At 43.1% G+C, this 14324-nt stretch overlaps 1 protein-coding gene across 1 annotated transcript in view; it reads left to right on the top strand.

Annotated features, from left to right (window-relative positions):
• The first annotated feature begins 518 nt into the window (after window positions 1-518).
• LOC125484179 (uncharacterized protein C4orf45) overlaps window positions 519-14324 on the top strand; it is a 29472-nt gene continuing 15666 nt past the window's right edge. Inside the window, exons 1-2 of the mRNA XM_048601758.1 lie at window positions 519-752; window positions 6060-6292. Coding sequence (XP_048457715.1) covers window positions 680-752; window positions 6060-6292 — 306 coding nt within the window. The 5' untranslated portion in view covers window positions 519-679. The remainder of the gene's footprint in view (window positions 753-6059; window positions 6293-14324) is intronic.

Below are 14324 nucleotides of genomic sequence, written 5' to 3'. Positions count from 1 at the left end.
GAAATCCCTGCCCCTGATCCCTGATCCCTGCCGCTGATTCCTCTGCTATTTCCTTGTCCCCTCTCCCCTCTCCCCTCTGCCCTCTCTGCCCTCTGCCCTCTGCCCTCTCCTATTTCCCTTTTCCCTGTCCCCTGTCCCCATCGCTGTTGCTTCTTCTGTCTCCCTGTTTCACGTCCTGCCATATGCCCATCAGCTCTGCTCTCTCCCTGACCCTGCTCCTTTTGCTGTCTCTCTGTCCTTTGTTCCATCTGCTCTCTCCCTGTCCCTATTCCCTCTGTTCGTGACTGCCACTCTTCCCTGTGCTCTGTTTTCACTGTTATCTCCCTGTCCTTGTTCCCTCTGCTCCCTCCCTGTCCCTTTTCCCTGCGTTCTCCCTTTCCCTGTTCCCTCTGCTGTCTCCCTATCCGTGTGTTCTCTCTGCGCGCTGTCTACCCCTTTTCCCTCTGTTCCCTCTGTTCCCTCTCTGTCCCTGTTCCCTCAGCTCTTTCTCAGTCTCTCAAGCTCATTGCCTTGGGCCTTCGTCACTGAACTGTCATTGCAACGAATCAGGCATCTATAGCAACGCTGGTGTCAATGTCGCTGTGGGAGTGTCCGCATTTAGCCAAGGGCTGCGCAACTCGGTGTCAGTATTTCGGGAATACGTGTCCTGATCGATTGTTATAAAACTAATTGGAAGCAAATGTCACTCCGTACTGGCAAGAATAATCAGTTTCCGGCATCTGCTGAGCCTAAAGGAGCAGTTGTATTCACAGGTATTTAATTAGCTCTGTACGTTCTACTTAACGTTCACACAAAAAAACGGAAACGATAAATTTCTTTAATTCTCCCATTTCAACGTAGTTTGGACTTTATATGTATGTTATTGACCGAGGTAATTATTTGAAAAACGTGTTCATTTAACAATATATATAACAACCAAGATAGGTTTTATATGTGGAATACATATAACTAAAAGATTGGGTATTTATACTTTTCAGTAATGATTAAACTGAATTCAGTTGGAATTACTAGATTTATAATAATAAATTTAATTATAATTATAAATTTATAAAGTTCCACAGTTTATTCAGTTTGCAACTATTCACATATTTACATTTGTACAGCAATTTAAACCCACTTAAATGTCTAAAACTCCTTTACTTAATAAGACAATGGGCACAAAGCCATATTGAAATATAACAGATGGTTTTAAGAAGATTTTAGTTAGAGAAGTGGTTGAGAAAGAGAATTCTAGAGCTTAGGTCCTAGGCAATTGAAAACATGGTCTTTAATGATGGAGTCCTATAAACTGGGGAGGGTGGGGGGGGGGGGGGTAAGGATTGTGAGGTGGTGGCAGGGTGGGGTAAGGATTGTGAGGTGGTGGCAGGGTGGGGTAGGGATTGTGAGGTGGTGGTGGAGGTATTGGACCATGGTAAAACCATTGTGGTCCATGTATATGTAAATCAGTTGCACCATCCTGGTCACCCCACTCCACCAAACGCATTTACAGCACGTGATGTAGGTTGGCATCTGCCTCTCTACTGACTCAGATCTTAAAAATACATTTGGACAGCACATTTTAAAGGAATTTTTTTCACAGTCTATGGAAATGGTTAATGGTCCAGGAATATTTTCTTCGGCCTGTACACTTGGAGTTGGAGATGGAACCTGTGCAAGAACGTCCCCTTCATCTCTTGTCAGTTAGTGACCTCTTCAAAGAAACATAGAAACTAAGAGCAGGAGTAGACCATTCGGTCCTTCAGGCCTGTTCCATCATTCAATATGCTAATGGCCGATCCTCTATCTCTATGCTGTATTCATGCTTTCTCGCCATACCCCTTGGTGCCTTTAATATCTAAAAAATTATAAATCCTTTTCTTGAACATACTCAGTGACCCAGTCTCAACTGCCTTCTGTGGTAGCAAATTCCCCAATTTGACCACTCGCTGAGTGAGGAAACCTTTTCTCATCTCAGTCCTAAATGACCTACTCCATATCTTGCGACCCTGACACCTGGTTCTAAACTCCACAGCCAAGGGAACCATCCTCCCTGCATATAGTCTACCTAGCACTGTTAGAATTTTATATATATCATGTATTACATATACATGTTATTTGCCTAGTAATCAAACTAGTCCTCTGAGGACATGGGTTCAAATCCCAGGATGGCAGATGGCACATTTGAATTCAATAAAAAGCTAATCTAATGGCAACTATGTAATTATTGTTTTAAATAATCCATCTGGTTTACTAATCCCTTTAGGGAAGTAAATCTGTCATCCTTATCTAGTCTGACATATATGTGACTCCAGACCCATGGCAATGTGGTAGACTCTTAACTGGCCTCATTCTCTAATATCTCACATTGCCTTCAAACCTGCTGACAACGTTGGTTCTATTGTCTGCTGTATCAACCTTTACCTAGTTAGAAGTCACACAACAGCAGGTATGGTCCAACAGGTTTATTTGAAATCACAAGCTTTTGGAGTACTGCTCCTTTGCCACTTCATCTGATGAAGGAGCAGCACTCTGAAAGTTTGTGATTTCAAATAAACCTGGTGTCGTGTGACTTCTGACTATGTCCAGCCCAGTCAGCACATCAGCACCTCCACATCATGGCTACAATCTTTACCTGGTAGAGGCTGAACATCAACTGTCCCAATGCTTTCCCTTAACTCCTGCCAGACAATGACCTAACTTTAAATTATTACTTCCAGGATTGTCAATGAACTCCTCAAGAACTTCCTTCTGTGGTTTCCAACCTCATAGCTCCAACCCCCTCCAAATTCTGAACAGAAGGCTATGACCTCCTTCCCAAAATCCGTAGAACTTCCATGAATACCCATTATTTAAGCCTGTTCCTGCCCTTCTGACCTGATGTCTCAACTCTTTTTTTTCTCCAATTTTCTCCTCCTGCCCACACTCATGACTCTTCCAATCCTCTGTGTCACTTTAAAAGTTTCCAGTTTCCTGACCTTAACTGACCCCTTTCCACCATGGATACCTAATTTCTCTAAACTTCCATCCTCCACTAGGACATTTTGAGAGCTCTGCTCCAACACCTTGAATTTCTGCTCTCAACTCTTCCTTTCCTTTCTAGAGCCAAAGTGGGGGTTTGCCCGTTCTTTCCTTCTATCCCACCACCATTCATATTCAAAATTCCCTGTAAAATCCAGTACTTACAGCATGAGGCCCCTATCGAACACATCTTCCCTTCCTCTCTCCTCCCCTTTCAGCATTCCAAATGGACCATTCCTTCTATGATTTCTCAGAAACCATAAATCCCCTTCTTTTGCTGCAGTACCTTTCCATACAAATGCAAGAGATGCAACACCTGCCTGTTCATTACCTCCTTCCTCACTATCCAAAGTCCCAAACATATTCTTTCCATTTAATATCTTACATTTATTGCTCATGGTATTGTCTTCTCCATGCTGGAAAGACAAAATGCAATGTTGTAGATTACCTCTGTTCAGCCTGCAAGCATGACCATAAGATCCCAGGACCCTATCATTTCAATTCTTCATCTTGCTCTCACTTAGGATTTTCTGTCTGTGGCCTCCTGAGATGTTGCAACATGAAGTTCAGCCTAGACTTGAGGAACAACACCTTGTGTTTTCACTGGGCACTTCACAGCTTTCTTCTGTCAACATTGAATTCAATAAATTTATATCGTTATTTCTGCCTCCATTTTGTTTCCTTTCTCTTGGCTAGTTTTGGTTTCTCTGTCTTGTCTTTCTCTGTCTTTGGCTATGATGGTATCTGTTCATCATTCTGCCATTCACACCTCTTCCAGACAAATATTTTGTTTATATATTTGTCCTATTACCACTCGCTGTGTGTACCCCTTCATCATTTAATTTGGCCTGCCTTCCACTGTATCATAGACCTTCCTTTTTGTTCCTTTGTCCACACTTGTCCATTTCCTTTGCTCAAAATATAATACATTTCTAAATTTTCTTAGTTTCATAAAAAGATCACAGACCTCAAATATTACCTCTATTTTTCTCTCTCGACTTCGGGTGCAGGACTAATGTCAAAGTTTGCAGAAGTGTCTTTCTGTTTTCCTAACAGTGAAATATTCAATGACACTGAATTCCTACGTTTTACTTCTATTATACTGACCCAATATGCTGTGGATGTGCTCTGAACCGCACTGAGAACCAGGTTGAAAATGACACTCTGTCAAAAGATTCCTGCACTGTCCGCCTATTCCTACCATGGTGGATTTCCATGCACTTTATATTTCCTTGATCCCTAGGTAGCAGCTGGGGTGACCATCTCCTCGACCACGTGGTTCCACATGCTTCTCAACTTTAGAAGCCCTTTTAATTTTACACACAATATTTGGACAATCATATTAGGAAGAAATAGTAAATAGTAAGGTGAATCCTTTAATAACATTATAAAATAAAAATAAGGAGACTGAAGGCTTGTTGAATAATTATTTTGTGGCAGTCAGTCTTCACAGTAGATAGATGCCTATATATCTGATGTCCAGGGAAAGTAATAATGAATGAAAGATTAGAATTCAACTAAGGTTAACATCAGCAAGAAAACAGTACGAGAAGAAGAGACCAACAAATTTTTAGGTTCTGACAATTTCTGTCTCAGTGTTTTGGAAGAATTAGTTGCAGATGTTTTAGACATAATCTTCCAAAGATAATTTGATTCAGGAACTGTAACTTGAGATGAGAAAATTATAATTGTAACTCAGTTATTTAAATAAGGTGCGCCAGTTAAAAAAGAAACAGGAAATTATTGACTTGTTAGTTTTGAGGAACATAATGGAATCCATAATTAAGGGCAGTAATAGAGCACTTAGAGAAATTTGAGCTGATTAGACAGCCAACATGAATTTGTAAAGTAAGAAGAGATTATGCTGGAAATGCTCAGCTGATCTGGCAGCATTGGTGCAGCAATTTAAAGTTATTTTTCTCTGCATAGTTGCTGCTAGACCTGCTGAATATTTCTCACATTTTCAGCTTATATTTTAGATTTCCAGCATCTGACGTAATTTTCTTGTGTATTTATAAATAGCGTGTCATGTTTAATGAATTGAATTGAAGTTTTTGATGAAGTACCTAAAATGGTAGACAGTGGAATACTTACACAGACTTCCAGAAGGCATTCAGTAAAGAGACAATGAGTGAAATTTAAAGCTTATGCAAGTAAAGACAATTATTGACCTAGGTAATTGATGGAAGTCAGGGTAGGGATAAGGGTGTCTGTTCAAATTGGCTTGAAAGTGGCATTCTGCAAGGATCTCTGCTGGAGTCCCAATTGTTTGCTGTTTTGCTGACTTAGTTAAGTCAGGGGCCAGGAAACTCATTGCCTGAAAAGGTAGCATTGAAAAAGAAAACTTGGACTTGCGCATGAGATGTTGTAGACTAAAGGTCTGTGGACCAAGAGCTAGAAAGTGAGAGTTAGTTTAATGGCTCTGTTTTTCAGCTAACACAGTCAAAATGGGAGAATAGATATCAGAGTCAGCCCATTCAGGAGACAAGTTAGGAAATACTTCTTTACACACATTATGATAAAAGTGTGGAACTTTCTTCAGCTTAAGTAATATTTTATATTTGGATCAAAATATTTTTACTAACAAAGGATATGAAAGAATATAGAGCCATGGCAGGTGGGAAAAAACCTTCAAGAGGCCAGTATCCCGTCACCAAGTCATCATTTGTTTACATGTGGAAAGTCCTTGACACTGATCCAGCTTCCTCTGACACTCCTGTCAGCCAGGGCTCCCTGATTGAGGCTTTAACCTCGTCGAATCAGGGGACTGATATTCTATGAGGTCCACTTGGCTGGCCTTATTACAATCGCTACAAGGTGAGTAGGGTAGAGTCAGGACACGCAGCAGCCATGAGTTAACTGAATGATGAAATAGATCAGATAGTCTTCTGCCAATGAGGTCACAATTATATTAACTTATTTATTAAAAGGTAGTAAAAATAGCACAAGGTGAATTGTTCTTGCAAGGACCATTGCAGACATGTTGAGCTGAAAGCCCTTGTAGCTATTCTATGATTGCATGATAAGTAATTGTTGGCACAATGCAATTTTACTTTTTTTAGGACCAGATGCTTCAAGAGATTTCAGACCAAAATTCTCTGACTTTCCTTACTACATTGGTGAGACTCAACATGTATCTGCTGAAAATACTGGAAATCTAAACTACTTATATCGTGCTGCACCTTATGGTTCATATCAGATACCCAAGCAACACTACGTGGGAGAGATTGGCTGGGGATGGTGTTTAGGCCTGAAACTAAACAAATCCAATCTCTTAAGTGGCATGCAATTCAAGGTACTAAACTTATTGCTTAAAACATCATTGTTATTTGGTAGCACAAAACTTGAGTGTTGTTGAAAAACAGCATTTTGTCAAAGCTTTGAAGTGTCACCGGACCTGAAATGTTAACTCTGATTTTTTCTTCACAGATGCTGCCAGACTTGCTGAGCTTTTCCAGCAACATCTGTTTTTGTTCCTGATTTACAGCATCCGCAGTTCTTTCGGTTTTTAATTTGTCAAAGCTTTTCATCTTGCACTCCTCAGGAGAATTTGTAAGAAATGTTAATTTAAAAGGAAAATTAACATTTACAATATGCTGGCCAATTTTGATGGTATTATACAGGAACTTTCAAAAGTTGACTGGGGAGGCTGTTTGCAGTTAAATGGATGTCTGGCAAGTGGGAGGCTTTCAAATTGAGAATACAAGAGTTTAAGGCCAGCAGGTTTCTGCTAGTGTGAAAGGCAAGGCCAGTATGAGTGGGAACACTGGATGACAGAGATAATTAAGGCTCTGATCAAGAAAAGGAAGGAGACAGGTGTGGGAAGCTAGGATCAAGTGAATCCCTTGAGAAGTATAGGGGTGCAGGAGTACACTTAAGAGGGAAATCAGGAGCACAAAAAGGGGACATGAGATAGCCTTGGCAGGTAAGATAAAGGTGAATCCAAAGAGATTCTACAAGTATATTAAGGGCAAAAGAGTAACAAGGGAGAGGGTCAGATCAGTAGAGGTCATGTGTGGAGCAACAGGAAATGGGTAAGATCCTAAACAAAAATTTCTCGTCATTTTTACCGTGGTGGAAGACATAGAAACTAGGGGAAATAAATAGTGATGTCTTAAAAAGAGTCCACTTTACAGAAAAGGAGATGCTGGAGGCCTTAAAACACATAAAGATAGATAAATCCCTGGGACCTAATCAACCCAGGACATTGTGGAAACTAGGGAAGAAATTGAACATTTCTGAAACCATATTTCTGTAGTCCTTCCAAACTCTTTGGATTGCATCACTTAATACCTCGAAGTTCTTCACTTTTACCAGACCCTTTTGTCTCTTATTGGAGATAGTCAACATCTGGCATTAGTGTGGCACAAATGGTACTTACCACTTTTCAGCTGAAGCCTGGATATTGTCATGATATCTGAGGAATCATAAATGGTGCTGAATGGTACTGCTAATCAGGCCGCCCACATTTTCCTCTAGATCATTTATATATACCACAAATGACAGAGGACCTAAGACTGATCCCTGTGGAACACCACCAGTTACCGGTCTCCATTCTGAAAAATACTCTTCCACCATTACCCTGTGTCTTCTATGACCAAGCCGATTTTGTATCCATCTAGCCAGCCCACTCGAATCCCATGTGTTTTTAGTTTTTTGTACCAATCTGCTATGTGGGACTTTATCAAATACTTTACTAAAGTCCATATAAACTACATCCACAGCCCTTCCTTCATCAATTATCTTTGTCACCTCTTCAAAAATTTCAATCTGGTTAATGAGACATGATCTTCCCCATTAAAACCATGCTGTCAGTCACTAACTAGTCTGTTTTCTTCCAAATGTGCATATATCTTGTCCCTCAGTATCTTCTTTAAGAGTTTCCCCACCATAGACGTCAGACTCACCGGCTATAATTTCCTGGATTATCCCTGCTTCCTTTCTTAAACAAGGGAACAACATTGGCTAATCTCCAGTCCTCTGGAACTTCATCTGTGGTCAAAGAAGATGTGAAGATATCTGCTAATGCCCTAAGTCCCTTGCCTCTCGCAGTAACCTGAGATAGATCCCATCTAGTCCCAGGGACTTGTCTACCTTAATACAATTTAGGATACCCAAAACTTCCTCCTTCAATATATTGACATTCTTTAGAGTATTCACACACTCATCCCTGACCTCAACATCAGTCATGTCCTTCTCCCTGGTGAACACCAATACATAGTACTCATTAAGGATCCCCTCACTTCCAGTGGCTCCACATATAACTTCCCCCTTTGTGCTTCAGTGGGCCTACTCTTTCACTTGCTACCCTCTTCCTTCTAAAATATGCATAAAAAGCTTCAGGATTCTCCTTGATTCTGTTTGCTAAAGACATTTCATGGTCCCTTTTAGCCTTCCTAATTCCATGTTTAAGTTCCTTCCTAATTTCTCTATGCTCCTCAATGACTTTGTCAGTTTGTAGGTGCCTAGACCTATCATATGCTTCCTTTTTTCTTTGGACTAGCCTTACAATTTCCCTTGTCATCCATGGTTCCCGAATCCTGCCATTCCTATCCTCCAGTTTTGCAGTAACATGCATGTCCTGCACTTTAATCAATTGGTCTTTAAAAGCCTCCCACATGCCTGATGTAGATTTGCCCTCAAACAACTGCTCCCAATCCACATTCCCCAGTTCCTGTCTAATTTGCCTTTGCAATTGCCTTGGTGTAATTGGCCTTTGTCCAATTAAGCACCCTCATCCAATTGCCACTCTTCTCCTTGTCCATGACTCAAAATCTTATGGAGTTATGGTCACTATCGTGGTACCTCTTTGATACACTTTCACAGACACATGTTGGAGGACGCACTGGCAACTATATTGAAAGTCTACATAAGGGACAATTTGTGCACATGCTCAGTCACCCAGCTCACAGATTGCGGTTCGAGTCTACTTGTTTGCTCTGTTGGGATTCACTTATTGGTGCCTACCTACAAGCTCACAGCATTCTTACCTTGCCATGCGACACCTATCAACATAGAGTCATAGAGATGTACAGCATGGAAACCGACCCTTCAGTCCAACTTGTCTATGTCGACCAGATATCCTGAATAAATCTAGCCAGCATTTGGCCTATATCGCTCTGAACCCTTCCTATTCATATACTCATCCAGATACCTTTTAAATGTTGTAATTGTACCAGCCTTCACCACTTCCACTAACAGCTCCTTCTGTACACATATAAACTTCTGCATGACAACGTTGCCCCTTAGGTTCCTTTTAAATGTTTTACCACTCACCTTCAAATCAATGCCCTATAGTTTTGGATTCCCTTATGCTGGGGAAAACACCTTGTCTATCCATGCTTCCAACTCTCCAGGGAAAATAGCCCCAGCCTATTCAGCCTCTTCCGATAGCTCAAACCCTCCAACCCTGGCAATATCTTTGTAAATCTTTTCTGAACCCTTTCAACTTTCACAACATCTTTCCTAGAGCAGGGAGACCAAAATTGAATGCACTATTCGAAAAGTGGCCTAAGCAATGTCCTATACAACTGCAATATGACCTCCCAAATCTTATATTCAATGCACTGACCAATAAAAGCAAGTGTACCAAAACCTTCTTCAAAACCCTGTCTACCTGTGACTCCACTTTCAAGGAACTACTAACCAGCACCCCAAGGTCTCTTTGTTCGGCAACACTCTCCAGGACCTTACCATTAAGGTATAAGTCCTGCCCTGATTTGCTCTACCAAAGCGCAGCACCTCTTTTAATAAACTTTTAATAAAGACTAGGAAAAGCATAAAAAGGTCAAACAGGTAAGTTGCATTTGCAGTTGGGATAATACAGGGGCATCAACATATTTACAGTCATTGTAAGATGATTTCCTGCAACTCCGTTCCATTGAATGACATTCACAAAGTCATAAATCACACAACACTAGGCCACAGTCCACCAGGTCCACCCAAAAACACAAGCCTTTGGAGCCTCGGTCCCCTCTCACCTGAAGAAGGAGCAAGGCCCTGAAAGCTTGTGCCTTCAAACAAACCTGTTGGACTATAACCTGGTGTTGTGCGGTCCACCCCAGTCCAACACCGGCACCTTCACATCATGATATTCACAAAGATATACAGCCTATGTTCCGAAAGCTTGTGTTTTCAAATAAACCTGTTGGACTATAACATGGTGTCATGTGGTTTCTGACCTTGTCCACCCTAGTTCAGCAATGGCACATTCACCTCATAACATTCACAAAGATATACAGCCTATGTTGCTTTGGCAAAGGCTGCTGCACTATAGGAGGCTGAAAATACTGTTCAGTTTGAAGAAGGTCCAATTGTCTTACCTAATACAATGCTATGGCTCTCACAGATCATCATCATCCATCTCATAGCCTTGTTGTGTCCTTTAGTTGTCTGGAGTAACCAATGTCCTCTGTCTGTACCGTACGATAGCAATTTCCCAGATGTGACCTGCATGGGATCCTAATGTGGAGGAGGCATCTTATCACCCATGTTGGCTCAGTGGAAGAAGGTGTTACATCACCGCTATGCTACACGTCGTGACGTGGTGATCTGATCACCACCATTAAACAGAATATAGCATTACTACCCTTCTGTCCTCTTTACAGCATTCCATGGAACATTAGCAACTGTGGATCTTCTCAGCTTCACTGCATCATGAGGCCACAATCTCCGCATCAGGAAACTGCGCCACATCAACCAGATGTTAATTCTGCTTCTGGCCTTTCAGACACACGTGTTCCATATCCATTCCTGTTGACACTTTTAGGCCACAGAGATGAGAGCTGGTTCACTGGCTGAGTCCATTGGGGATGATTCCAATGATCCAATGTGGATAACACTAGAAACAAAGCAGATCCTCAGAAACATAATCAAACCAGTAGTTTCAGCACACACAAATAACATATAAATATTACCCTGAAAACATTGAGAATGGAAACCTCAGAATAGAATCCCAATGGGATGCCTCTACATGGACCTTGCACATCATTAACCTGATGCAGATCTGTGCTCCTCATCATGCGTATTGGCACATATGCAGTAAGAAATTATACATTTGGTAGCAATATTGACAAATTCACGTCCCTCACACAATCCCCACGTTATCCAAGAAAGGCAGCATAGCATACAAGATAATGATATGGACATTTTATAGTTCAAGATGTGAAGTCAGCAGCTCCTGGACCTTTTGCAACTTTGGAATATGAGTACGACTTTTGGAACGATGGTGAATCTTTACAGTTTGCCTGACATTACTTGCTCCTCACAGCTATTTCTATAATTAATTTATAATGTTTAATGATTTGAGGAAATGAGCTTGTGGCCAGGATTTTTTAGTTAAGACAGTTGGTCAATGCATTATGTCCACATACAAAATTATGTGATAAATTATGTCTTTAACCTGTGCTGTGTTAGTGTTTCTTTACCAGTATTGATCTTTGAAAGGGCTCACATTTCACCCAAGTAGAGCCCACTCCCTCAGAGAAATAAAATACTTCCTTGTTACCGCTCACACCAGGACGAAATGTTTTTCCGCCGCCTCTGCCTCTGCGCTTATTTCTTTAATCACAAGTCTAACCCCCCCCTTCTACAGACCCCTTCTCCCGCCTCCAACACACCCCATCCTCCAGGACACCACTGCAAGGCCTCCTACCCTCCCTCGACCTCTTCATCTCCAACTGCCGTCGCGACATCGATCGCCTCAACCTCTCCACCCCTCTCACTCACTCCAACCGCTCCCCCACAGAACGTGCAGCCCTCCATTCCAATCCTAACCTCAATATCAAACCTGCGGACAAGGGAGGCGCAGTTGTAGTATGGCGCACTGACCTTTACATCGCCGAGGCCAGGTGCCAACTCGCTGACACCTCGTCCTACCGCCCTCTCAATCATGACACCACCCCTGACCACCAAAACATCATCACCTCAGGTGACCTCCCACCCACAGCCTCCAACCTCATCGTTCCCCAACCCCGCACTGCCTGTTTCTATCTCCTTCCGAAAATCCATAAACCTGACTGCCCTGGCCAACCCGTTGTCTCTGCCTGCTCCTGCACCACTGAACTTATCTCCACTTATCTCGATTCTGTTTTGTCCCCCCTGGTCCAGGAACTCCCCACCCACGTCCAGGACACAACCCACACCCTCACCTCCTCCAAAACCTCTGAACCCGGGCCCCCAACGCCTCATCTTCACTATTGACATATAATACCTATACACTTGCATTCCCCACGCAGATGGCCTAAAAGCCCTCCGCTTCTTCCTCTCCCGTAGGCCCAACCAGGCCCCCTCCACTGACACCCTTATCCGCCTAACTGAACTCGTCCTTACCCTTAACAACTTCTCCTTCAACTCCTCCCACTTCCTACAGACAAAAGGGGTGGCCATAGGAATCCGCATGGGCCCAAGTGATGCCTACCTTTTTGTAGGATACGTGGAACAGTCCCTCTTCTGCAGCTACACTGGCCCCATCCCCCACCTCTTCCTCCCCTACATCAGTGACTGTATCAGTGCCACCTCATGCTCCCACGAGGAGCTCGAACAGTTCATCAACTTTACTAACGCCTTCCACCCCAATCTCAAGTTCACCTGGACCATCTCTGATACCTCTCTCTCCTTCATGGACCTCTCTGTCTCCATCTCTGGTGACCACCTCGAAACTGATATCTATTTCAAGCTCACCGGCTCCCACAGCTACCGAGACTACACATCCTGTCACCCACCTTCCTGCAAGAATGCAATCCCCTATTCCCAATTCCTCCTCCTCCGCTGCATCTGCTCCCAAGATGAGGCGTTCCACTCCCGGACATCCCAGATGTCCTTGTATTTCAAGGACCGCAATATCCCCCCCTCAGTGGTTGAAAACGCCCTCGACCGCATCTCTTGCATTTCCTGCACCTTAGCCCTCACACCCCCTCCCCACAATAAAAACAAAGACAGAATTCCCCTTGTCCTCACGTATCACCCCATTAACCTCCAGATTCAACGCATCATTCTCCGCCACTTCTGCCACCTGCAATCTGACCCCATTACGAAGGATATATTTCCCTCCCCACCTTTATCCAACTTCTGGAGGGACAGCTCTCTCCGCAACTCCCTCGTCTGCTCCACACTCCCCACTAGCCCCACCACCCCCGGCACCTTTCCCTGCAACCGCAGAAGGTGCTACACCTGCTCCTACACCTCCCCCCTCACCTTCATCCCAGGCCCCAAAAAAACCTTCCACATTAAACAGATGTTCACCTGCACATCCACTAATGTGCTATATTGTATCCGCTGTTCCCGATGTTGCCTCCTCTACATCGGTGAGACCAAGCGGAGGATCAGAGACTGCTTTGTGGAGCACCTACGCTCGGTTCACAACAAACGACAACACCTCCCAGTTGCGAACCATTTCAACTCCCCCTCCCACTCCCTGGATAACATGTTCATCGTGGGCTTCCTCCAGTGTCACAACGATGCCACCTGGAATCTGGAGGAACAGCACCTCATATTCCGCCTTGGAAGCCTACAACCCAACGGTCTTAATGTGGACTTTACGAGCTTCAAAATCTCCCGATCCCTGACCTCATCCCAAGACCAGCACTCCCTCTCATCCCCTCCTCCTTGACCTGTCCATCTTCTCTCCCACCTATCCTCTCCTCCCACCTCACTGACCAATCCCCATCCCCACTTCCTACCTACACTCACCTTTACTAGCTTCATCCTCGTCTCCTTGACCTGTCCGTCTTCTGTCCCACCTATCTGCTCCACTATCTATCTGCTATCACCGCAACCCCCTCTCTATTTATTTCAGAGCCCCCTTCCCATCCTGCATTTCTGAAGAAGGGTCCTGAACCGAAACGTCAGCTTTCCTGCTCCTCTGATGCTGCCTGGCCTGCTGTGTTCCTCCAGCTCCACACTGTGTTATCATTTACTTGTTGTCTGTGCTTTGAACACTTCGACCAATTTCTACGTAAACTCGTTTTACCTCAATACCATACTTATGAAATGAACAAAAGGGTTAGAGTCAACCTGCCATTCAATGCAACTTTGATCAAAAAAGACATTAAGGAGGCCATAGAACTAAAATACCACTCTTTCGCTACAAAACTCCTGATTCTTAAGTTAATTATTCTACCAGTTACAATGTTAAGTCTTTGTCGTAATCCTTATTTAAACTACTACAGATCACACAATGGGGATCAGGTATTACCTGTGCAGTTAACCCTGGCAATGCTGTGTAGCCAGCTCTGATGAACTTGGCAACGGTTGGTCTCACATGTAGTTCTATTCTTTCCTTCTATCTATCTATCTATCTATCTATCTATCTATCTATCTATCTATCT

The sequence above is a fragment of the Rhincodon typus genome, chromosome 1 (genome assembly GCF_021869965.1).
Source record: "Rhincodon typus isolate 14 chromosome 1, sRhiTyp1.1, whole genome shotgun sequence".
NCBI lineage: Eukaryota > Metazoa > Chordata > Chondrichthyes > Orectolobiformes > Rhincodontidae > Rhincodon > Rhincodon typus.
Note: the sequence above shows the minus strand (reverse complement) of the source record. Positions and strands in the feature narration are given on the sequence as shown.